This window comes from Ictalurus punctatus, chromosome 21 (assembly GCF_001660625.3).
Source record: "Ictalurus punctatus breed USDA103 chromosome 21, Coco_2.0, whole genome shotgun sequence".
NCBI lineage: Eukaryota > Metazoa > Chordata > Actinopteri > Siluriformes > Ictaluridae > Ictalurus > Ictalurus punctatus.
The window spans coordinates 19352501-19376760 of record NC_030436.2 but is presented as its reverse complement, the minus strand read 5'-3'; the positions used below and the strand labels follow the sequence as shown (position 1 = coordinate 19376760).

General features: G+C 45.1%; 1 protein-coding gene across 2 annotated transcripts in view; it reads right to left on the bottom strand.

Annotated features, from left to right (window-relative positions):
* Window positions 1–3634: 3634 nt before the first annotated feature.
* Window positions 3635–24260, bottom strand: part of sema3fb (sema domain, immunoglobulin domain (Ig), short basic domain, secreted, (semaphorin) 3Fb) — a 64997-nt gene continuing 44371 nt past the window's right edge. Inside the window, exons 6-19 of one of the 2 annotated variants that reach the window (XM_017450716.3) lie at window positions 23387–23476; window positions 20778–20871; window positions 18543–18662; window positions 18119–18258; window positions 15456–15570; window positions 10802–10871; window positions 10309–10453; window positions 9435–9657; window positions 8467–8555; window positions 8194–8235; window positions 7581–7738; window positions 7070–7137; window positions 6770–6903; window positions 3635–6652 (exon numbers count right to left, since the gene is read on the bottom strand). In XM_017450716.3, coding sequence (XP_017306205.1) covers window positions 6236–6652; window positions 6770–6903; window positions 7070–7137; window positions 7581–7738; window positions 8194–8235; window positions 8467–8555; window positions 9435–9657; window positions 10309–10453; window positions 10802–10871; window positions 15456–15570; window positions 18119–18258; window positions 18543–18662; window positions 20778–20871; window positions 23387–23476 — 1905 coding nt within the window. In that variant the 3' untranslated portion in view covers window positions 3635–6235. Of the gene's footprint in view, window positions 6653–6769; window positions 6904–7069; window positions 7151–7580; window positions 7739–8193; window positions 8236–8466; window positions 8556–9434; window positions 9658–10308; window positions 10454–10801; window positions 10872–15455; window positions 15571–18118; window positions 18259–18542; window positions 18663–20777; window positions 20872–23386; window positions 23477–24260 lie in introns of both variants that reach the window. The other variant, XM_053674028.1, reaches the window with a different exon arrangement.

Below are 24260 nucleotides of genomic sequence, written 5' to 3'. Positions count from 1 at the left end.
TTCAACACACAGACTTCATATAAACACCACAATGAACTTTCTTTTACTCTCACACTATCCGATGTGACCCAGATGAGGACGGGTTCCCTTCTGAGTCCGCTTCCTCTCAAGGTTTCTTCCTCGTATCATCTCAGGGAGTTTTTCCCTCGCCACCGTCGCCACCGGCTCCCTCAACAGGGATAATTTCACACACTTAAAATCTCCATCCTGAGTTTATATGTTTCTGTAAAGCTGCTTTGAGACAACGTCCACTGTTAAAAGCGCCACACAGATCAAATCGAATTGAATTTGAAGCTCTGCTTGTTTAATTGACACTGCTCTAATATGTGTGTGTGTGTGTGTGTGTGTGTGTGTGTGTGTGTGTGTGTGTGTGTGCATATGTAGAAGATAATCTGTTTTAAATGAATAAAAGCTCTCACGCAGAGACTCAGCATAGTTTCATCACCTTCACAGCTCACTGTGTAAATGTGTGTGTGTGTGTGTGTGTGTTCCCTGCAGCTGTTTATTTCTGGGTTGATGGTGGTGACGCTTGCAGTCTTACACACGTCAGTGACGACATTACAAACGGCTACTATTTACTGTTTACTGACACTTTATATCCCGGGAGGTCCACGTGTCGATAATCAGTCGTACGTATTGACTGAATGAATGTGGTGTTTTATTATTCAGGAGGAACGATGCGACTGAAGGATGAGTCGTTTCCCTCTAACACTCGCACCGTCCAAACACGGTGGTAAAACTTGAGACACTTATTATATCAAGTATAAAATAATAATATTTATATATCTTATAATAATCCTCAAAATACTTTTTGAATAAAAGATTAAAAACACTTATAAAGCAACAGTGTGTTTATTTATTTGTTTGTTTGTTTGTTTGTTTCTGTTGTTATTTATTTATGAGAATATGCATGGGCACAATGGGCACAAGTCATGGGGATAATAATAATAATAATAATAATAATAATAATAATAATAATAATAGCATTAGCAGTAGTAGCAGCAGCACTGAAGCCTGACTAATGTCAAATAGAATTGTAAATATATATATATATATAAATTTATAAATAGAGAATATATCAAATGATCAAATTACACGAAATTTTGTTAAAATCACTGAAAAGTCACTGAAAATCTTTTTTTTTAATTGCCAACAATTTGATTCAGTTGATCTTAGTTGACAAATTTATTATCTTTTTTTTTTTTTTTTAAACTAACATTTTTTACATTTGAACCTTGTATAATTTGAATTTTTCTTACTCTTAAAGTATGAACCATTTAGAAATGAGTTCAGTCGCCTGTACAGTGAATCATGAGTTTGATCAAAATATCAATAAAGTACCTTATAATGCACATTTTTCTTTCAGGTGTATGACGTAAACATCTTTGGTCATGTGACCAGTGGCGTAAACCCACCATAATAAAACAGTGCTGTATAATCAGAGGAACAGAAATGAATTTCAGAAATAAAAACACTTACTGCTGTCTCAGATTGAAGCAAGCGTGTGAATAGTGCGATTAAATGTTTGGTAAAGACTGCCCTCTAGTGGTTTATACAGCACGTTACACTCTGTGGTTTTGAAAATGACTCACCGCCATGAAACTTTACATTCAAGTCTGTATATCCAATCACCAGCTCTCAGAAGACGTCATCGTCCGATCATGACCTTTCACATGAAGGTCCCGTGCCTCCGCAGGTCATGATGCGGCTTGACCAGACGCCAACTCGACCTCATTCTCTGAACCCCTCTGGTCTGATTTTGGTCTGATCACGCCCCGCTTATCGCTCCATTGTAGGCGAGTCACTATGTGAGATCTGACATGACGATAAAGACAAACCAGCAGCGTTTACAGTAACCTGGGTAACATATTTAGCACCTGAGAACTCTCACCTTTCCTGGGTCGATGTCGTGGAGCTTTTCCTCCAACAGGAGAGCCGGATGGTCTGAATGAAGGAACACGCAAACGGCACCACGACACAAGAACAGAAGAAGACTTCACAATGAGCGTCTCTTCCAGATAAAGACTGGAGGCGTGACTGGAGAATGGCGGCCTGTCGGAGAAATCGATGGCTCGCAGAGATAAGCGTCCTGAGTGGGCTAACAACCGGTAGCGTTCCTTCATGGACAGACTGGCATTCTGGGTAAAATGGTTAGGTCAGAGTGTGGCTCCAGAATGAGACCCATGCGTCAGATCAGATCAGATAATGAAAGAATGGAGTCTCTTCTAAAAGGCACAAAGGTGTTTTGTAGCGAGGAGACATGACGTGGGTTTCCTCTGATGCATCACCGCGTCTCTGAAAAGTAGCTGTTTGGATCACTACAGTGCTCAACATCTACTCAGAATAAATTCTGAAAAGCCCGAGTGTGGGCCAGTTTTGATGCTTGAACTTGGCTTCAGGGTTCCTGGTAGCTTTGCGGTTTCCATAGTAACAGTCAGCAGGGAAAACACTGCTGTTTGAATAGCTCGACTTGTAATGTTTTGAGTTTCTGTGTTGAAAATGCTGGAGTTCCCGGGGCTCAAAGTTCCAGGTTGGTCTTAACTATGTTTTGTTCAAATTGCGGGCTTAGGTATGTGGGCTCAAGGTTTCTGAGTTCAGAGTTCCTGGCCTTTAGTTCCTAGTCTTAAATTACTGGGTGTAAGTTGCTGCTCTAAATGTACCTGGGTTTTTTTGGTCTAAAGTTTTGGGGGCTTTTACTCCCTGGATTTAATGTTCCTGGGATAAGGTTCCTGGACATGAGGTCCCTGGTCTTTGAGCTAAAGTTCCGGGACTCAATATTCTATGGCTAAAGTTCCTGAGCTAAAATTCCAAGGCTGAACTTCCTGAGCTTTTATGGTCTGAAGCTCCTGAGTAAACATTCCAGTGCTTAGAGTTTGATATTTGGGTTAAAGTTCTTGGAATCAAAGCTCCTGGGTTTTGGGATAAATTTCCCAGCTCAAGGTTTCTGGACACAAAGTTCTCGGGCTAAAGTTAAAAAAATGTGAGTCTGATCTTCGGGCTAAAGTTCCTAGACTCAAAGTACCAGCTCAAAAGGTGCTGAGTTTTTATGGCATTAACTTAAAAAATATATATATCTAAATGTAAATTAAAACTACTTGAATCCACTTGATTTGAAGTTCTCGGGATAAAGTAAACTATTACGGGAAGTTCTGCTTAGCTTAGCGTCTGATATTTCGGCTAAAGTTCCTCGACTCAAAAGTCCTCTGCTAAAGTTTCCGGGCTCAGTTCCTGGGTTAATTATCTGATCTCAAATTTCCTGGGCTCAGATAAGGCTAATGCTAGCCTTAAATCAGATGCTTTCAGATGGTTCCAGGTTAAAGGGCGACTGTATACTGTAACCGTATGGCAGGATTACTGTTAATCTTGTGCCATACTGGTATACATCATGATACGAATGAGAAAATGACATTTTAACAAGTCTGTTTAAATATATATATATATATATATATATATATATATATATATATATACATACACAGTTTCACTAAACAAATGGTTAACCCTTTCAGTGGAGCTACAGTGCGCTATCGCATAGCAAAAATGCTGAGTCACAGTTACCAGTCTGTTAATTACTCATCCGTCTCGTAGCTGCATGTACTTAAGAATCTCAGTGAAAAATAAAGTAAACATTGGATTACTATAAAATATAGAGCTTTAATTTATTAGTCAGCAACACCAACAAGAAGGGGGGGGGGGGGGGGGGGGGTCATTTACATGAATCATTACAATAACATCACCTGTGCATTTAGATTTAAAAAGTGATGATGAGAGAAGACAAGACCAATAAATCGTACAAGCGTTTTTCCTCCTGCTGTGAGATGAAGGAAAGATACAGATGTGGTATTTCCTCAGGAGAGAACAATGAGTGCATCCTTGCTCTCGTGTGATTTCTTCCGTTTCCTGGTTTGCCGAAAATGTATCAAATAAAATAAAAAATAACGGCAATTTTTTCGTGTTCAGAATTACAAACACACGAGTCATGCACGCAGGGAAATCGAACGTCCTGATGAGTACCGTATTTTCCGGACAAAACGTGACCGTTCAATTCTGCTGCCTTGTTGCGTAAATCGCATCTTTATTTTCGGTGTTTGTCCTGACACTTTGTGTCTAGTTTTTAATCCTGTTAATGTTCCCGAAATTCAGCTAATTTCCTGAGCTTTGGTGCAGTCTTTACTGTAAAATATCTGCCCAGAAATCCATCTTCGCCCAGAAACCGTTATAAACCGCTGTGGCGAGGTTTAAAGGGGCGGTTTGTAATTTTTAGAGCCCTCTACTGCCTGAAAGGTGAACTACCACTGGGTATTATTACAATGTCAAGTCTTAGCCTCCACACAACAGACTCCGCCCCTTCCTCTGACAACACATTTGCCCCATTAGCTGCCCATGAATTTTTCGGAAAAAAAACCCAGCACAGTTTCGCCTTCGTGGAACTCGTTTACGGGCCGGAAATCGTCGACACAGAAGCCTGAAATAAAGAAGCTGTGAAGTTTTACTGCACTGCAATAATCGCAGTTCTTCCAGGTACCCTTAAAAACGTATAGTTATTATAGATTAAGGAAAAAAGATTTTTAAAATGCCACCCTGCACCTTTAATACTAATATTTGATAATTTTTTTTTAATGTACAATAGTGCACTCTAGAGGTCGACCGATTGATCAGTTTTTGGTGATTAATTGGCACTGATAACGGATTGCTGGAACTATTAATTATCTGTAAAAATCCTCACCTTTTGGCTGGTTGGGTCTACAGCACGAGAGCGGCCTCTAGAGGCGAAATAAAAACCATCGCTGACAAATTTTGTCGTGTTATTCAAAGTGTTTTTTGGTTCATCTTGGACGTCTCTGTTTTTATTAGGTATTTGGAGCGCTACTTTTCGGTTCAGTCTGGATATTTATTAATAGTTAATATATATTACTATTTATATATTTATTTCATTTTTAAAAAAACGTACAGTACACTCAGTACTGTTTATTTTTGTAATAAACTTCAGCTACTTTGCGTGTTATGATTTCATTTGAACTACTGGTCGAGTAATCGGTTATCAGCAGGCCCAACTCAGTCAGCAGTATCACTAAACTCCACGATCGCTCGACCTCTAGCGCACTCCGAACAATTCCGGCATGGATCTCGTTTGTGTTCTGAAATAAGCCGACTGTTTTTTTGCACCAAGCTATTACCGTAAATTCTGGAGTATAAAGCCTACTGTAATAACAGTGACAAATGGACACGTCGGAATTGCGCTAACGCAGTCGGGAAAATACGGTAACATAACAACGTGTGGTAAAGTAGCTATTTTCCGCATCGTGTTTCCACAGCTTCCCCGTGTATAATCCCAGACCGCTAAAGATCTGTAATGACGCGCGCTTCACCGTCGTGTGGCGGAACGAGTCGCGTTGTGCTTTTCTTCTTTACAAAAGTGGTCGACGTGAGAGGTGAAGCTCCCCAGAGTCCGTCTGCAGTGGTTTCAAAACATCTTTACTAATCGCTATATATTTAAACCGGGAGCTGAACAAACCTAATGCACATTTTCAACCATTATCTCAAAGTCCAGGCTGGAGTCTCTTGTGCTGCTCATCATCATCATCACTCCTGCTCCTCGTCTCGTCTTTTCTTCGGATTCAGTTCGTATGCCACCTGAACGTTTTGTGCAATCATGTAGAGCATTATGTGCATATTTATAGATATATTTATATATATGTGAGAGATGCTCAGAAATAAGGGAAGACTGTATGAATGATGTGCTGATGAGCCGGCCCAGAATGCACCGGGCTTGGGAACGACGTCTTCCCCTTTTGTCTGTCTGTCGGAAATAAAGTCTCTTCTAACGTTCCTGCAGACAGCACAGTCCCGCCTCTTTGTTTTTGTTTTTTTTTTTGTTTTGTTTTTTTGTTTTTTTTACGAAGTCCAAACACTCGAGTCGAGATGAAAGCGCCCGTCAATGCCCGATAGATTTTTTTGTTCCTCGTTAACGACAATAAAAATGATATAACAATAATATCCGCCCTATACACAAAGAGCATTCTTTTCTTTTTCTTTTTTCTATTTAAGTACAAAGAAATCCACAGAATTATACTATTTACAACCTACAATAAATACTGTGTATGATATTCTTTACGCGTTATAACATCTGTTCGTTCTGGCAAAAAGTTCGGAAGCGTCGCGGTTTTTCTCCCCCCGTTCCCCCCCCGTCCCCGTCCCGCTCACGATCGAGTCTCTGAAAGTGTAACGGAGGTCCTCATGTCTCCTCCTCGTCCTCGTGCTCTTCGCCATGATGCCGGCGGTTGCGTGGTTTCTTCTGCTCGTGGAGTTCGCTGGGTTTGACGCTGCCGCTGTCTCTGAGCGCGTCCCCGAGCTGCCAGTAGTCGTGGCAGTACTGGTTGATGAGGCCCATCTCGGGCTGGCTCAGGATGCTGAGAAGCTCTCGGTACTGTCCGGCGCTGGGCGTCCACGCGCTCGTCTGAGGCCGAGAGCCGCTCTCCAGGAGCACGCTGTTCACCGCCTGGCTCGACAGCACCACCAGCTGCAGCTTCATCAGCGTGTGCTTGAAGTTCTTCTCGGTGGCCGTGCAGACGTACACGCCCGAGTCGGATGGCTGGAGAGATCGCAGCAGCAAACCCTGATCCGTCTTCAGCACGCGTCCGTCTGAACGAACCTGAGAGAGTGAGACACGGAGAGACGGTCAGACAGACAGGCAGAGATGAATCATTTCAGGTTATTTTCCAAGTGTGTGTGTGTGTGTGTGTGTGTGTGTGTGTGTGTGTGTGTATACCTCTCTCCTCCGATCGCTGTTGTCTTTGTGGAAGTGCCATTTGATGGCGGCGTGTGGAGATCTGGCCTGACACTCCAGGAAAGTGCTGCTGCTCTCCACACCGTACTGCACCGTCTCCAGAGTGTTCTTATTGACTACACACACACACACACACACACACACACACACACACACACACACAAAACCACTTTAGCTATACGTACTTATGAACGGTTTTGTGAACAGCTTTGATACGTGTAGTGATCTCTCCGAGCACTGAACAGCGTTGAGGACGGCGAGAGCGACGTCTCAGGGACTCACCGTTGGAGTTGTAGCCGCGGCATTGCCGTATCGGGTTCCCGTACTTAACGTCCTGTCTCCGACTGCGTCTGAAAGGCAGCCAGTACGGAAAAGAAATTTCTATATCACTCGGTCTCCAGTCGAATAAAAACGTCAGCAACATGTCGTGTCCCAAGTGACAGCGGGTTAGCATGAGTCAGCAGTTACCGTGTTTTGTTTTCCAGTAACGATGGAGTCGAGGAAAGGAGTGCGTTTAAAAGGAGTGTGAAGGTTTAATTATGAGGGAAACGTTTCATACCCTGATCTTCGGTGATATTCAAACTTCATAGCGGTTAGGAAATGAGCTTTAATTCCTCTTTGCGACATTGTGCAGTTATTCTGGATTGAAATTTGGGCTTATTTACATTTCCAGTGTCCTGGAGGGTCAACTACACGCCTTAATAGACCCGCAGGCCGTGATTCGAGTCTCTATCAGGTGTCGATTGTGCTTATTGTATGGTGTGTGTTTAGTATTTAGTGTGTCGTCGCTCACCTCTTGTGCGACGCTGAGTAGCGGGAGCAGGATTTGCCGTCCCAGGCGCAGTACGGGTCTCGGGCCAGGCAGCAGTCGGCGCACGCCTCGCCGTACACGTCACATCTGTGCAGCGCGAGCTGGGTCACGCCCACCACCGACGCCACGTACAGCTGTTGCTGTAAACGACAAAAACGAGACGTCGACGTCGGGACATCAGGACAGGACTTAACGACGTCATGTCCTACGAGCTCACGAAGAATACAGTACTGTTATTGTTGAAAATCTAACCGGGCCAAACTTCAAATCAACCGGGGAATTTTTTCCCCCAGTTTTAAATTCTTTTTAAACAACGATAAAAGAGCATGCAGAGGACACGCCGCGCTCGTCACGGTTTTATGAATGCGTGGTGTCGGTGCTGCGGCTCTGTATCATTACTCTAACGCACCACAGGGGGTTGTGAGTTATGATCTCGCACAGAAGATAGATCGAGCGCAAGCCCAGAGCATGAGGTTTAGATAAATCTGTTCCGCATGTGTTTCGGTCCGCTCCCCGCTCCACACTTTACCTCTGAAACATGGGAACACGAGGGTTTAAGACCCGTACGGGAGAGAGAGCGGGGTCTTAGACTTACCCTTTTAGATGAGATCTTCATGGTCGTAACAGGAGTCGGGACCTGAGAGAGCGGGAGAGAGATTATATTTAGAGGAATAGAGTGCGATTTAAACATTAGTGTGGGACAGAAAAAGAAAGAAAGAAAAAGATAAACAGACAGACCGACAGGTCGATAGAAAAAGGAAATGAACAAGCAGGAAGCAACAAAGAAAACCAAGAAGGATGAAAGAAAACGAGAGAATGAGTAAAGGAAAAACAAGAGGCTTTAGAACAGAAGGAAAAAAAAGCTCACCTTGAACACCTCCACCTCCTCGAGGATGAGCTCTTCCATCTGCAGGTCGTCTCTGGGCAAAACAATCACCTTCTGCACCGTCCCTCTGTCTGTAACACAATATCATCACAACCGTTACACACGGTAAAAACTACACATGCAACACACACGCATGACCCCACAGTCCTTTCAACATCACTAGTACTGATCTGGGACCAGGTTCCGTCGGTGACTTCTTCACTACGGCCGGGTCAGAACTCTTCCCAGATCTGCAATCGTATTTTTTTTTCGGTATCCTTTATCACTCGGGGTCCAAGCACCCGACACGGAGCTTGGCAGCGCAAGCCGACACTACAGCACCGCGGCTGACTAAAATGTAACAAAATGGAGATTATGGAGCTCTCTTCGAAAAAGCGCAAGAGGCTTTATTGTTAACTGGAAGCTATTAAGTTCCACGCGGTCCCACTCCACTGTAATCCAAAACACTAATTTAGCTGGGGAGTCATGACCCTTAAGGTAAGCTCCCTCTAAGATCCCTTTTTAGTCGATATTATCTTCCCTTTTAGCCATGTTTCTTTTGTCTCCGTGGAGCCGAGTGCCTTGTAAAACCGCAAACCGAAACCGCGGCTGCTCCGAGGTCAGATCATGCTGATCCCCTCTTGATGAAGGCCTTCGAATAGGTCTTTCTGTCTTTCTCTCTCTCCCTTTCTTTCCTCTCGCTTTTATCCGCGTCGCATTCAAGCATTTACACTCCTCTCCCGCTTAAATCCCACCTTTTGTCGCTGCCTGTTTTAACAGCTCTTCATGCACTACTCGTCTTTCAGCATGCGGCGAAGGTAAGGCCGAGGTCGCACGCACGAATGAAACAAGGTACCATGTGATTGGAAGGTTGCATTCTTTGGTACGTGCGTTTCGCCGAGAGAACAGGATGGAGGGATGGGAACAGTAGGGCTGAAAAAGGGCCCGGCTGGTTCCCGGAGCAGACGTACCTGTACCCAGGAAGAGGACCTCGTAGCTTCCATCGGCCGCAGTGACCTGGTCAACAGCGATGGTGGTGAACTCGTAGTCCACGTTGGTCCTGACCACCAGAGGGCGCTTGTGGACGGGGTACACCGAGTTGTACATGGTGGGGTGGTTACGCATAAAGTTGATGACCTCGTCGGGGTAATCCTTGGTGGACTTCATGTTGGGGGTGAAGGTTCCTCCGGGACACTGAGGAAAGACGGAGGAATTCACCGTCACCGTTTCAGTAGGAATTCGACACACAATCGGAAGCACAGGAAGAATGGATCTCTGTTTGCATGTGAGCGTATTCGACAAAAATACTCCCACAAACACACTAATATACAGCATACTAGCATGGGCTCAACACGAAAAGAGCCGAGTACTAACACCTGATGTACACCCGCTGTACGTAGCTGTCTTTTTTGGTTGGTGTACAAGGCACAAATGTCAGAACTATACTATACTCCAGGGTAATAGTATCGAGTACTTTCTTTGAACTGAAAAGAGGTCTTAGTACTGACACCTGGGAACACCGTTTGCACTTTTTGTTGAAAGTGTTGTGCTGGAAAAAGAGACGTAAATGGTAATAAGGTACAATTTCATATTTTGGATGACTGTTTTTTTGACATTCTGAGGTATTCTTAGTGTGTGTTACTGTATTACTATTGTCTAATGTATAACCAGGGGTGTAATAAACACTTACATTTTCATGCTGGCCCAAAAATACCATCGACCATCAAAATATGAGCGGTCGAAACCGACAGAGCAGCCTCGATGGGTTGGATTGGTTTTCTCTTTTTTTCTCTCTCTCTCTTTCTATGCTACTTTCCAAAATGAAATAAATAGGAGGAGGCTCACTGTTCCAGGCCGTGGGTAGGGGATTTTTCCGGTGTACGCCACCCACTGGTAGTTTGGACCCTCCTTGTGTGAGAACGGTCCGTTAAACACCATCCGAACGTCGGCCATGGAGTAAACGCAAACCGCTGAGCCTTTAAACACCGAGCTGCGGGGACAAGGAGACACAGAAGGACAGTCAGGAAAACGACTAGGGTGAAAGACACCCGTTTCTCCCCCATGCAGGGTCTAAAGAGGCAACACCGCTACTGAGTGACGGCCCGAGCGGCTCGGCGAGGAAAACAGAGCGGCTCTACAGAGGAAACGACGACGGCCACTTCCTGTTTCAGGCTGTGTCGTGTGTATCGCACGCAGCACTGAGGCTTAAACGATGGCATGTGGGACGCGTAGAGGGTTTTCATATGAATAGAGCCGTCTGTAGATGGAAAAAGACCTTCTGTGTGGACACACACACACACACACACACACACACACACACACACACACACTCACTCACCCAGAGACGGAGAAGACCCCGTAGATGACCGGGTTCTTGGTGTCCTGTGTTGGTTGTATGTACACATCTCCTAAAACACACACAGACACACAAATGGTGTGTTAGTGTAAGAGCTAGAAAAGCACACACACACACACACACACACACACACACACACACACACACACACACACACACACACACTGCTCAGCAAGTGCACACACTAATATTTGCAGGTCTTAAATCACTCGTACAGAGGGGTAAAATTCCCTAATGAGTAAGGAATGTGTGTGTGTGTGCGTATGTGTGTGTGTGTGTGTGTGTGTGTGTGTGTGTGCGCGAGTGTGTGTGCACGTGTGTGTGGGTACACGAGCCAACAGTAAAGGTAACATGCTATAGCAGGTCTTGGCAAATCGAGAGAGAGAGAGAGGGAGAGAGAGAGCGCATGAGAGTGAGAGAGAGAGAGAGAGAGAGAGAGAGAGAGAGAGAGAGAGAAAAGAATGGACGACTCAGAGAGGGTATGGGGGAAATAGAGTGAAAGACAGAGAAAAGGTGTGGTAAAGAAAAGTGGAAGAGAAAGAACGAGTGAAAGAGGACGGGAAAGAAAAGAGAGTGAGAGAAACCAAGACAGAGTGAAAGAGACAGAGTGAGAGAGACAGAGAGAGTCAAAGAAAGAGTGAGAGAAACAGAGAGAGAGAGAGAGAGAGAGAGTGAAAGAAAGTGAGAGAAACAGAGAGAGAGAGAGAGAGAGAGAGTGAAAGAAAGAGTGAGAGAAACAGAGAGAGAGAGAGAGAAAGAGAGAGAGAAGCAGAGAGAGAGAGAGAGAGAGAGAGAGAGAGAGAAAGAAAGAGAGAGAAGCAGAGAGAGAGAGAGAGAGAGTGAAAGAAAGAGTGAGAGAGAGAGAGAGAGTGAAAGAAAGAGTGAGAGAAGCAGAGAGAGAGAGAGAGAGAGAGAGAGAGAGAGTGAAAGAAAGAGTGAGAGAAACAGAGAGAGAGAGAGAGAGAGAGAGAGAGAGAGAGAGAGAGAGAGAGAAGCAGAGAGAGAGAGAGAGAGAAAGAAAGAGTGAGAGAAACAGAGAGAGAGAGAGAGAGAGAGAGAGAGAGAGAGAGAGAGTGAGAGAGAAAGAGAGAAAGAAAGAGTGAGAGAAGCAGAGAGAGAGAGAGAGAGAGAGAGAAAGAGTGAGAGAAACAGAGAGAGAGAGTTGTGTATTTAGGAAGTGTTCATTTCTAAAGCGAGGTGTGAAAACTGTGACTGCATCATGAAGTGAAATCATAAAACACACAAAACACATTCACGTTAATATTCCCAGTGAGCCACTTACACACACACACACACACACACACACACACACACACACACACACACGCGTCAGCCATGTCAGAGGGAATGGCGGTGTGTAAACACCATCATTAAAACACTTCCATACAGTGCACACACACACACACACACACACACATAAACACACTGACTGAGGCTACAGAGCATTCATTATGGCTCACAAGTGATGAAGGAGGTGTGGCCTCTCTATCTGTCAGTCACAGTGAAGTAGGTGTGGCCTCTGTATCTGTCAGTCACAGTGAAGTAGGTGTGGCCTCTGTATCTATCAGTTCACAGTGAGGAGGTGTGGCCTCTATATCTGTCATTCACAGTGAAGGAGGAGTGGCCTCTGTATCTGTCAGTCACAGTGAAGGAGGTGTGGCCTCTGTATCTGTCAGTCACAGTAAAGGGGGTGTGGCCTATGTATCTGTCAGTCACAGTGAAGTAGGTGTGGCCTCTGTATCAGCCAGTCACAGTGAAGGAGGTGTGGCCTCTATCTATCAGTCACAGTGAAGGAGGAGTGGCCTCTGTATCTGTCAGTCACAGTGAAGGAGGTGTGGCCTCTGTATCTGTCATTCACAGTGAAGGAGGAGTGGCCTCTGTATCTGTCAGTCACAGTGAAGGAGGTGTGGCCTCTGTATCTGTCAGTCACAGTGAAGGAGGTGTGGCCTCTGTATCCGTCAGTCCCAGTGGAGGCGGTTAATCATATTGAATCGATGTCTGCTTTAAATATATATTTCATACATCGGACATTTCGTCATATATCAAGAAAATATCTCAGAAAATATAAACATCAGAAATGCTCTTTTAAAAAATCAGTGAAGGTAAAAAAAAGCAGCTCCCACATGTGGCACACATTACTTTCTCCTGCTCATTCATCCTCTCTCTCTCTCTCTGTGTTATCAGTGTTCACACACTCGCATGACTTCGCTCTCATCACTCAGATCTTCTCTCCACATTAGTGGGATATTTCTTGGCCCGTCCGAGTGCTAATATTTCTTCTCCTCTCTCAAACTTTATGACGCTGACCCCCTGAAGCCAGCGCTGCAATCCGTTCAGCGCGTTGTGAAATGAGACGGGGCCGCGCGTACCTCGGCGAGCGCTCGCTCAATGGGGATGAACCTGCCAGGGCTTTAACACTCTCCACCTGTGAAAACTCCCCTAATCTCTTAACGTCCTTACCCGGTGGGGCATGCGCACACACACACACACACACACACACCCACACACACACCCACACACACGGGGGAGACCAGCTGCAGGCCACGTTCCATCACATAGAACACACACTCGTCTTTACACTGATGCTCAAAGAAAGCAAAACAACTCGCTAGGTGTCGGAGAGCGTGGTCTCGGCTCAGGGCTCTCCGGGTTTTGGGTGATGATTAATCTGTATCTTTCACCTTAAATATATTCATATCACTGGCATATCGGAGCCCTTACTGCTAACCATAAATGCAATACAAGCTCCAGACAACCAGATATAACATAACCCATAATTCCCCGTGCTGGTTCCTCCCAAGATTTCAACCTCTTTCCTCTCTCCCTAGGTAGTTTTCATCATTTTCTTCATTTCCTTTCTTTTCTTCTCCACCCTACCCGAATATATTCAATAATGACTGGATTGTTCTCTTCTTCAGTGTGTGCCTGTATGTGCGAGATCTTTAGATCTGGAGCTGGAGTCACCTGAGCTGTCATACAGCACTAACAAGCACCTAACAAGCAACTCACACACACACACACACACACACACACACACACTCACACACACACACACACACACAGTCTTTTGTCTGGATGGCCAGCATGAGGCTATTCATTAGTAGATGTCATACTGCACTACAGCTTTATGGCCTTATTAAAACAGCAGCGTACAACACACACACACACCTAAATCTCCTGCATGCCAGGGCTCCTGCTAACAACTAGTGAGACTGGTTTATAAGCTCGGAGTGGAAAAGCTAATCACCTCTAAAGGCCAAAGCAGTACCAAGAAAGTGCACTACTCTTTATTAAACTGGGTAAGGAAAGAAAAGCAGAGAGAATAAAACACACACACACAAAGAGAGAGAGAGAGAGAGAGAGAGAGAGAGAATGACAAGAAATGTTAAGAGATAGATGTAGAAAGACTCACAGAGCTAGAAAATAAAAGAGGAAGAAAAACAGATTTGGGATGCACTGGAATTTCCTGATCTGCCTGTCCTTACCTGATCCGGATCCCAAGAATAGTTGCGTGTTCTGTGCTCCCCCATTGCTGTTACCTGATCTGTGTACCACGTCGTTAATTTAGCTTCAACCCTAACATCCCCACCCCCCACCCGAGTGCCAATATCTGCCCTCACTCAATCTGTTTCCTTCATGCCCTTACCCAATCACCTTCATCTGTGCCCTTACTCGATCTGCTTCCTCTATGATATACCCGATCTGCTTCCTCCATGCCCTTACCCAATCTCCTTCCTCTATGCCTTAACGAATCTGCTCCTCAATGCCCTTACCCAATCTCCTTCCTCCATGTTCTTACCTGATCTGTTTCCTCAATGCCCTTACCCAATCTCCTTCCTCTATGACCTTATCTAATCTGCTCCCCAATGCCCTTACCCAATCTCCTTCATCTGTGCCCTTACCCGATCTGTTTCCTCAATGCCCTTACCTAATCTGCTCCTCAATGCCCTTACCCAATCTCCTTCATCTGTGCCCTTACCCGATCTGTTTCCTCAATGTCCTTACCTGATATGCTTCACCAATGCCATTACCTGATCTACTTCGTCAATGACCTTACCCAATCTGGTTTGTCAATGCCCCTACCCAATCTGCTTCATCAATGCCCTTACCCAATCTTCTTCCTCCATGCCCTTACCTGAACTGCATCCTTGATACCTGTACCCAATCTCCTTCCTCTATGACCTTCCCTAATCTGCTCCACAATGCCCTTACCCAGTCTCCTTCCTCTGTGCCCTAACCCAATCTGCTTCCTCTATGCCCTTACCTGATCTGCTTCCCTGGTGCCCTTACCCAATCTGCTTCCTCTACGCCCTTACCTGATCTGCTTCCTTGATGCCCTTACCCAATTTCTTTCCTCAATGCCCTTACCCAATCTCCTTCCTCTATGCTCTTAACCTCTACTCCAGTCCACTTATAGGATTACCTGATGTGCCTCTATTAAGTCTGCTACCAATCTGTTTGCCATTATATGTTACTTACTATAAAATAACTTGCTTATCGGCTAATCTACTACCTTTGTTACAAACCGATATCTTTGCTTGTGGACGCATTGTCACAATAAAAAGTACTAAAGAAATAAACAGCAAAAGAAACAGATATAGGGAAGAAGAAAGGAGACCAAAAAAACCAGACTCACTGAGCTCGTCAAAGTGTGTTTCGATCCCATCGGCCCCTGGGACAGAGCAGATGAGGCGAGCTTTCAGGAACGTGCTCCACTTGTTCACCAGGCAGCAGTGACCACCATCATCGTTCTGAGAACACACACACACACACACGATCAATTTAGGCATTCAATAGCAATCTCCTCTGAATGTAAACACAGGTTGGTGTATTGTATACATCACGGACTACACGCGAACCCCAAACGCTGCCTTGTGTCCCGAGTGAAAGGGAAGAAAGGGAAAGGGTTAGTGAGCTCTGGTAAGACGGGGCCATAAACACACTGTCCGCTTTTACTGCAAAAACCTCCCATCTGCTCCCAGAGTCAGCCAACTCCCCGAGACAGACAGACAGAAATAGAGAAAAAGTACTATATAAATAGAGAACGCGAGAAAGCATGAGAGAGTCACCGTAAGACAATAGATCAAACAAAGATAAGGAACAAAAAGGACTCATGTGAAAGAAAAGGAGAAATAAAGCAAGGTAGAGCGAGTAATAAAGAAGTAGGGAAAAAGTTTAAAGGAAGAAAGAAAGGAGGTCAAATAACAGAGTGTCCTGTAACCCTTTCACTAATTCCCCTCTAAAGCATGTTGTCTTAAACTCTGACGGACTGCGAGCGTGACATCTGGGTCACATACCATAAATATATGATCTTGGCTAATCAGTTTTCTCTGCCTGAGTATATATCACGCTAACAGCTAAACGTAAGCATATTTCACACAGAGCGCACGATCCCATCCAAGAGTTATGTAAAAGGATGTAAAGGGTTAAACATCGTGTTATACATCATGTTAACGCAGGGCCATCAATATCGTTAAATACAGCCTTCATACCTTTTTATTCATTCATAGTCACGGCTAGGACTTACGCTGTAAACAGCTACGGACAGTTTTTTTGTTTGTTTTTCCTCATTATTTTTCTCTGTTTTGAAGTTAATAGGACAAAGACAACGCAGTCTGTGGTGTTCCAGTGAAACCACAACGCGTACACTCCTCAGGTCTGAAGGCTTTCTGTGGCAGAAAACAAAGCGCTGACACGACAGACTCCTTCCTTCAGGTTTAAATAAATGTCTCCTTGCAGAAATCTTCATCAAGGTTTAATGTCGAATGTCTGCTGATTCCGGGTCCAACGTTTCGTTTTGTTTTGAACTTTACACTGCTTGGTGAGCTTGGACCAAAGTTCTTTGTGAATAGGAACACAACCGAGGGCTGAATGCAAGCAGAGGGAAGCAGATGTGAGATGGAGACGGTCTCCGGGGAGTGATAATAAAGCGGAGAGTGAAAGACGTGCGTGTGTGCGTGTGTGAGAGAGAGAATGAGAGAAGGGGGGGGGGGGGGGGTCACTGACTGACCTTTGCTCATAAACAAAATTCAGAACGCTCGCAAATCCAAGGCCATGCGTGCATACTCGCTAATGCACTGACACGCACACGTACGCGCACACAAACTCTGATCCGTAAGATAAACAATAATCTCTGCCTGCGAATAAGGGAGGCTCTCGGTGATGCCTCGCGGCTCAAAGCGCTCACCGCGCTCGTTTTATAACTCTTCCGCTCAATTACCCAGCATGCTGCGGTTTCATTAAGACGCCGTGGTGCAGCTTCACGTTTGGGATCACCTGCTGGAGCGGCACTAAATTAAAAGCGCCTCTGTCTGCACGCTGATATGCCCGTATCAACGTCTCCGCAAGACTCCAAGACATTCAGGCAGGGTCAGGATGACTAACCCGAAAGGTCAAAAGGTCAGGAGGTTAGGGTTGGGATAGACAGGCAGGATTTTGGCACTCTGGTGGCAAGAAAACGGCAAAGTATCCAGACTGCACAGAGTTTCAGTTACTAGTAATTCATTAAGGCGTGAAAGATGCACCGTCTGGTGCAATGGTGACTGTAACGTAGTTTCCCCACAAACTTTTCCTTAACTTTGCAGCCAGTTTTTGATCCCACAGACCACACCCCTTCCTCTGGTGTTCAATTACACTGATTTCATTACGAATAAACCAGCATTAAAGCCTTAGGGCAATGTTTCATTTCGACCCCTACACCACCCACAAGACAGACTTGTGGGTCTGATTTCCAAAATCATCCAGTCTTTTATAACGGACAGATAATTGTAGACAGTTAGGGCCCGGTATTGACAAACGGGTGACAGATTAATTAAAGGAAAAACCCAGAGGAGGTCCGGTGGCTCTATTCTGGTTTGGGGCCACAAATCAAAACAAAGTTCTACTGATGGGTGTGGAATCTTTCAGGATGACCCCACCCTTATTCAAAGTGAATGAGGGCTTACTTATAGGGATGGAAATTATGTAAATCATACACTATGGCCTTCATGACCCATTTAAAACACCTGGATGGAGGATTTTAGAGTGAAAAAAAGAAAAAAAAAAAACGCTATGGGAACATATTTTTTGCTCCATCCTTCCAGTACAATTCCAGAGGCTTGTAGAATCTGTCACAAGGAGCATTGGAGCTGTTTAGGTGGGTCACAGTGGCGCAACACCTCACTACCGCACTGAGGTAGGTTTTTCCTGTAATCTGTCACCTGTCTGTACTTTAACAAAGGGTATATACTCACTCTATATGGGCATTCGTTCTTTAGGGAGTAGGAAGCACGCTAGCATTTACAAGCGGCGCTGACTCACCAGGCAGATGCGCCCGATGCGTGCCTCTGATTTAGGACTCTGGCCCATCTCCAATGACTTCTCGCGGAAGAAGAAGTAGAGCTTGTCGTCGTTTTTCTCCGCACTGTCTGGGATGAGGTGCACGTGCACAAAAGAGGGGTCTGGCCAAGACAGAGTGAAAATTATTAATGCACTACTATGCACTCTCAAAAAAGAAAAGGGGGGGGGGGATGGGGGGGGGGGGGGTTGGTTGACAAGGGTTTCTTGGTCAGTTAAGAGTTCTAGCTTTCTAAAAGAATTCGGAGTATTTGGAGCTTCTTTCTTAAAAAGAATCCCCAAAGACAAACCAAAGAACTCGTATAGGGTGTCGGATGGAACCTTCATTCACGCTAAGGCATGGATACAAAAGCGAATGCTTGTGCTGGACTGGCATAACGTTTTGTACCATTCAGCCATCTGGAGTTATACTGGTCCGTGCGCATGGCCGTGTTTTTCCCCAATGTTCGGAAAATAGCCGAGTCTGTTCCCATGAAGTCGATGTACACGCCTGCATACAGTTCTCCATCTGAGAGAGAGAGAGAGAGAGAGAGAGAGAGAGAGAGAGAGAGAGAGAGAGAGAGAATTTATAGGTTGAGTCACGCTCACTGTCTCTATGATACGCTGCCAACCACACCCTCTGGCAGGGAGCCGGAGGGGTCGCCTTCCCTTGTCTGACCTTTAACCCGTCCTCCTTCTGGCTACCAAAGCAGAGTGACAACCTTCATCAACTGTTCAGCACCTAGCCAAGGAGAATAACTCTATCATCAAGAGATTTTCTATTTTATCAGCCTACATGCATACCTACACACGGACACGTGCATGTGTGTGCAAGCTTTAGTGCATGCAAGTGTGTGAATTCTGCACATGATATTTGAGGAGAGAAGGTTTTTTCGAGGAGGTGGGGGGGGAAGCGGGGGGTGGTTAACGTTATCTCACTGGAACGCCAAACATGAGCTACCCCCTGACACATGCACACTTGTGCCTGGGTAGATAGGGTGAAGTAGGGTTAGTTCAGAGGGTATTTATAAGGAAGTGCGCGAACACATTTATCAGGGGTGTCATCTTTTTGGCAAGGACGCTATCGTCCCCATGATGTAGTAAAGCTATTAAATGTGAAATGATATTGAAGTCCCAAACCATAAGCATCAGAAAGCAGGTGCGGGTTTTAAATAACTTTTTTGGGGGTATCCCGGATTGCCTGTGAGATCATTTTCTTGTGGTTTTACAAAATTCTTGTACCATTTAGTTTGGGTTGTTGATTCATCACTACTTTGCTACTTTTACAGGAGCAGGTTGGGTTAGTGGTTAGCACGTTTGAATCACACCTCCAGGGTTGGGCGTTGGATTCCCAGCCCTGCCAGTTCTCCCCGAGCTTCGGGGTTTCCTCCGTGTCCGCCGGTTTCCTCCTCCAGTCCAAAGACATGCGTTGTAGGCTGACTGGCATCTCTAAATTGTCTGTAGTGTGTGAATGTGTGTGTGTGTGAATGTGTGTGTGTGTGTGTGTGTGTGTGCCCTGCAATGGGTCGGCACCCCATCTAGCTGACCCGAGTTCCTTGGGGTAGGCTCCAGGCTCCTTTTTACGACCTCGTGTAAGATAAGCGGTACAGAAAACGGATGGATGGCTGGAACACTGGTGGTAGTGTAGCGTCGCCGATAACTAGCGACTAATCCGAAATTAGCAAAGAAGGAATCTCGTGCTTGAGATGTTGAAAAGAGATGTGATCATTTTAGCTTTCAGTCTAACGGACTAAAAGCAAGATCCTTCTTGCTTTGTTTGCTTCATGGTGTGAAGTTTGGCGTTCCAATAAGAGCGTGTTAATGCGGAAGCGCTCAACGTGATATTTTTCACCTCGCTTAGCACGAGTCTCCTTCACTTTAACCGTCTCACCTGTCCAGTAAAATGAAATCTAAGCAGCACACGCCCCACGTTCACTGTCCGCCGGACCCTGCGCTCATTTAAATGAAGCTTAGAACAGCAGAATGCAGGTGTAGAGAACCACTGCAATGGACTCGATCTCTGCTGTGGTTGAAGAATCCGCCGAAATCAAAACACTCAGGGTACAGGTAATTAAACGAGCTCCTTCGTGGTCTGATTTTCATTCATTAACAAAGAAGAGAAATTGATTGTCCGGCATTACACCGATCATAGCCACGACTCCTCTCATGTCAGTCTCAAGCGCACTGTTACTGTGTTTATAAGGATGTAAGCTGCTTCAATGGCTGGTCTGTTTTTAATACTCTGCCCTTTTCACATCTAAATTTCCAATTATGAGTCACTGAGACACCACTAAATGGATCATTACGATAAAATGTGCGGCAAATGGAAACAAATGAGCCTTCCTGTTTTCTCCTTCTCCAGCTTCACGCTGCCAAAAGAACACCGGGTTTCATGAGAAAAACAGCCACGGACATTGCGTTGTCAAAACCACCATCCAGCATTCCCTTGCCCACAGATCGGCAGTAAAACATAAAACACAAAGCAAGCCCGATCCAAGGGAACTTTTGAAATGAGCTCCTTTGGGAGAGGAGAGCGACAGTTGTTTTTATCATGTTGTTAGCAGAAAACCAGAGGGACAAGGACACCAGAATGCACTTAATACACTTCAAACGGAAGACGTGACGAACCTCTGATGATACTCACTGATCAAAGCTGAGACGCTGTTCAGTTTTGGGTCATACGGGCACTTTCCTTTCCCAGAATCCTCGTTGCCTGGCTCCAAGCGGAAGATGTACTCCTGCCACGAAATAAAAAAAAAATGAGAATGTCAACGGTCCTGAATCAAGCTGTGGTGTCAAGATAGAAACATGAGGCAAAAGCTACAGTTCATGCAGATTTTTCACCTTTAAGGACATTTAGGGAAAAATGGGAGAATGTTAGAATCAGGGGTTTAAGACAAATCAGGCCCGGTAGATCAAAAGAAATGGGTGTGTTTCTTCGGGTCCGAGAAGGACGGGGTAAACTAGTGGTGCCTCAGCTTGCCAGGATCCGGGTCTGGGAATTATACGGTAGAATAGTGGTTCTTCAGCTTGCCAGGAATTGTAGGGGTTTCTCAACTCACAATAATATGAAACCCACTATTTCAAGGTTTCCTTGGTCCCGAAAAACCTGATCCAACTCAGGAAGGGCTTCACTGTTGGGAGTTAGGAAGCCCCGTTACTGTGCAAGTCAAAGAGGTCCCCACAACTCTGGGAAGCGCTTGATGTCAAATGATATAAACTTGATGTCAAATTAAGCTTGTGAGGTAAAGTGTTGTTCTGTAAACAGCAACTGTTCAACATCTCAACACCAACCATCCATGAGTGTCCCTGCCATCATCATCATCATCATCATCATCAGCAGCAGCTTCATAACCCACCACAGTAAAACATGGGGTGGTTGCAGTCCAATCCCAATGTGCTGTAGGCATCTCACAGAGTGATCTTTCTGACAGCGTTTAGAGCATGTGGTCCACGGTTTACTGTAAGCTTGTACCGACATGCTCCGAAACCTCAACCAGAATACCTTTCCTTTTCTCTCTCTGTCTTCCTTCTCTAAACGTCTTGCCAGTCTCAGAGTAGGAGACAGCACTACAACGTTCACTCAACACTGAAGCCTGCCAAACTGTCCAGATGTTGTGTACAGGATATCCTTCAGATAGGATTAAAACTCCTGTTTTGTAGACGTAACACACACACACACACACACACAACCCTGCCAGCTCTCCAGACGACGCGTCAGGCTCTGACGGGCCTCGGTTCTGGAATAAGGAATCTGATGCTTATATACAGGGAGTTTCTTTCCGGTCCGATACAAACCCGGATAACACACTAAAAGCTTCAGTCTGAGATTTAGAAGATGACTTAAGGTGAACAATCCCATTTTGCCAAATTTTACTCTTGAAGTCACCATTGGTTACTCAAGAATGTACAGATGTGAATGACGGGTTTAAAAAATGACATTTATTGGATTTGAAGTTTATGACTCTCTCTCTCTCTCCAATTTCTACATCAGATTACTCGTGTGGATCATCCTTGGTGGCTCAGAAAAAGTTCTTGACCTTTTGACTGGAAAGTTCTTGGGCTTCTAAACAACGCCAAGCTGTTGGGTTCTTGAGTAATGCCCGGGGGCACTGAACACTGGCTAACAACAAATAAAGGCTTTACTTATTTGGGTTTTTTTTGTTTTTTTTCGAAGGCTTTCATTCTGCAAATCCCTGATTTAACAGCAGTGATAGATTTGACCATCAGATTATTATTATTAGCCATGTTCTGCCAGCTTCCGCCTTAACAATCCGTTTTCAATGCAGTGAGTGACAGCTCGACTCGCTGGCCTATCCTAAGAATGACAAAGAACACCGGTTGTCTGACAAGAATGTCAGAAATTGTATACCACCACAAAGCAGTCGTGACTGAACCGCATGGGAGACGGCGCAAAAAAACCAAACCGTTCCAGACGCTAAGCCGTCGGTTGCGTCAGACAATCTTACTTGTGATTTTAGGATCAAGTACCCATTGACACAAAAAGGGGTTACACCGGAACCGGTTTGGTTTAATCCACAAGCACAGGTCGCTAGCCATGCCGGTCATGTGATCAGAGCACATGGAGATCAGAGAAAGGTTACATGTTTCACACTGCTCACATTGTAACAAGGCTCAAGTGTTTAAGCAGTACTTAGCTCCGTTGAGCAATAACCACTCCCCACGATCTGTTCTACAACAAAACAAAAGGTAAAACGCCTCTTGTTTGCTCTGGATCAACAAAAAAAAAATGAATGTCTCTGTCTACTGTCTAATGTTTGTGTATGTGTGTGAGATTTCGCTTAGAAATTCCTCTGGCTTGAACAGAGCGAGACGTAAAAGGACCCCAGAGACAGTCTTGCTGTGCATAATACCTCAGCGTGGGAAATAAAAAATAAAAAAAATTACATCCAATATATTTTGATCAAATAAATCTATCCCACGTCACTGGATCCCTCGGGCACACACCCGGCACAGGGCTAGGAGAACCTTCCCAGTTCTACTCCCATGTTGGTGGAGCTGCTCAAAGAGACCTCAGAGCTGGGTTAGCTGACACACACTCATCAGATTACTAGTCTTGACTGGATATTATCCAACAAATAATCTCATTCGGGTCTTGTAACCACTATTTTCACATGTGCATGCAAAATAGTGAGATTCCAGACATAGACACAGACATTTGTCAAGTAAGAAAGCCCCTAAAAGTACAAACCACAGGGGGTGGGGTTAGTATATGATCCACCCTGTGCATACCTGTAGTCCCGTCTCATCAGTCACAGTCTCGAGCTCAGCCGCCCGACTTGTCCTCCCTCTGGCCTGGGGCATCTGCAGGTGCAGGGGCATCTAAAACACATCAACACACATGCAGATGATGGACATCTTGTGGTACATTATGGTTATACTAGGTTAGGTTGATAGATAGGTTATTTTAAGTTTTATGAACTGGCGCCACACGCTCTTATGTTATCAAATAATGCTACGTTAGCAAACACACAACAATATTTTAGAGGGAGGGGCCAAGGAAATCGTTCAAAGGGAAATCAAAAGGAGCCAGACTGAGAAGAGAACCAATCAAATGCACAAACCTCCACCCACGTCCACTTGCAGTAAAGATTCTGTTCATGGAAAAGACCCCACCCACCCACCTGTAGTAAAAAGACCACACCCACCAACCTGTAGGGAAAAAGACCACACCCACCAACCTGTAGTAAAAAGACCACACCCACCAACCTGTAGGGAAAAAGACCCCACCTACCCACCTGTAGTAAAAAGACCACACCCACCAACCTGTAGGGAAAAAGACCACACCCACCAACCTGTAGTAAAAAGACCACACCCACCAACCTGTAGGGAAAAAGACCACACCCACCAACCTGTAGTAAAAAGACCCCACCCACCAACCTACCTGTGGGGGAAAAAGACTCCATATACCCTGCTATCGAAAGGACCACATTCATGTAAAAGACCACACCCATCCACCTATAGTAAAAAGACCACACCCACCAACCCGAGGAAAAAAGACCCCTTATAGAAAGGACCACATTCATAGAAGACCCCACCCACTCACCCACCCACCTGTCAATAAAGATCCCACCCACTCATCTGTATAAAGGACCTCATTCATGTG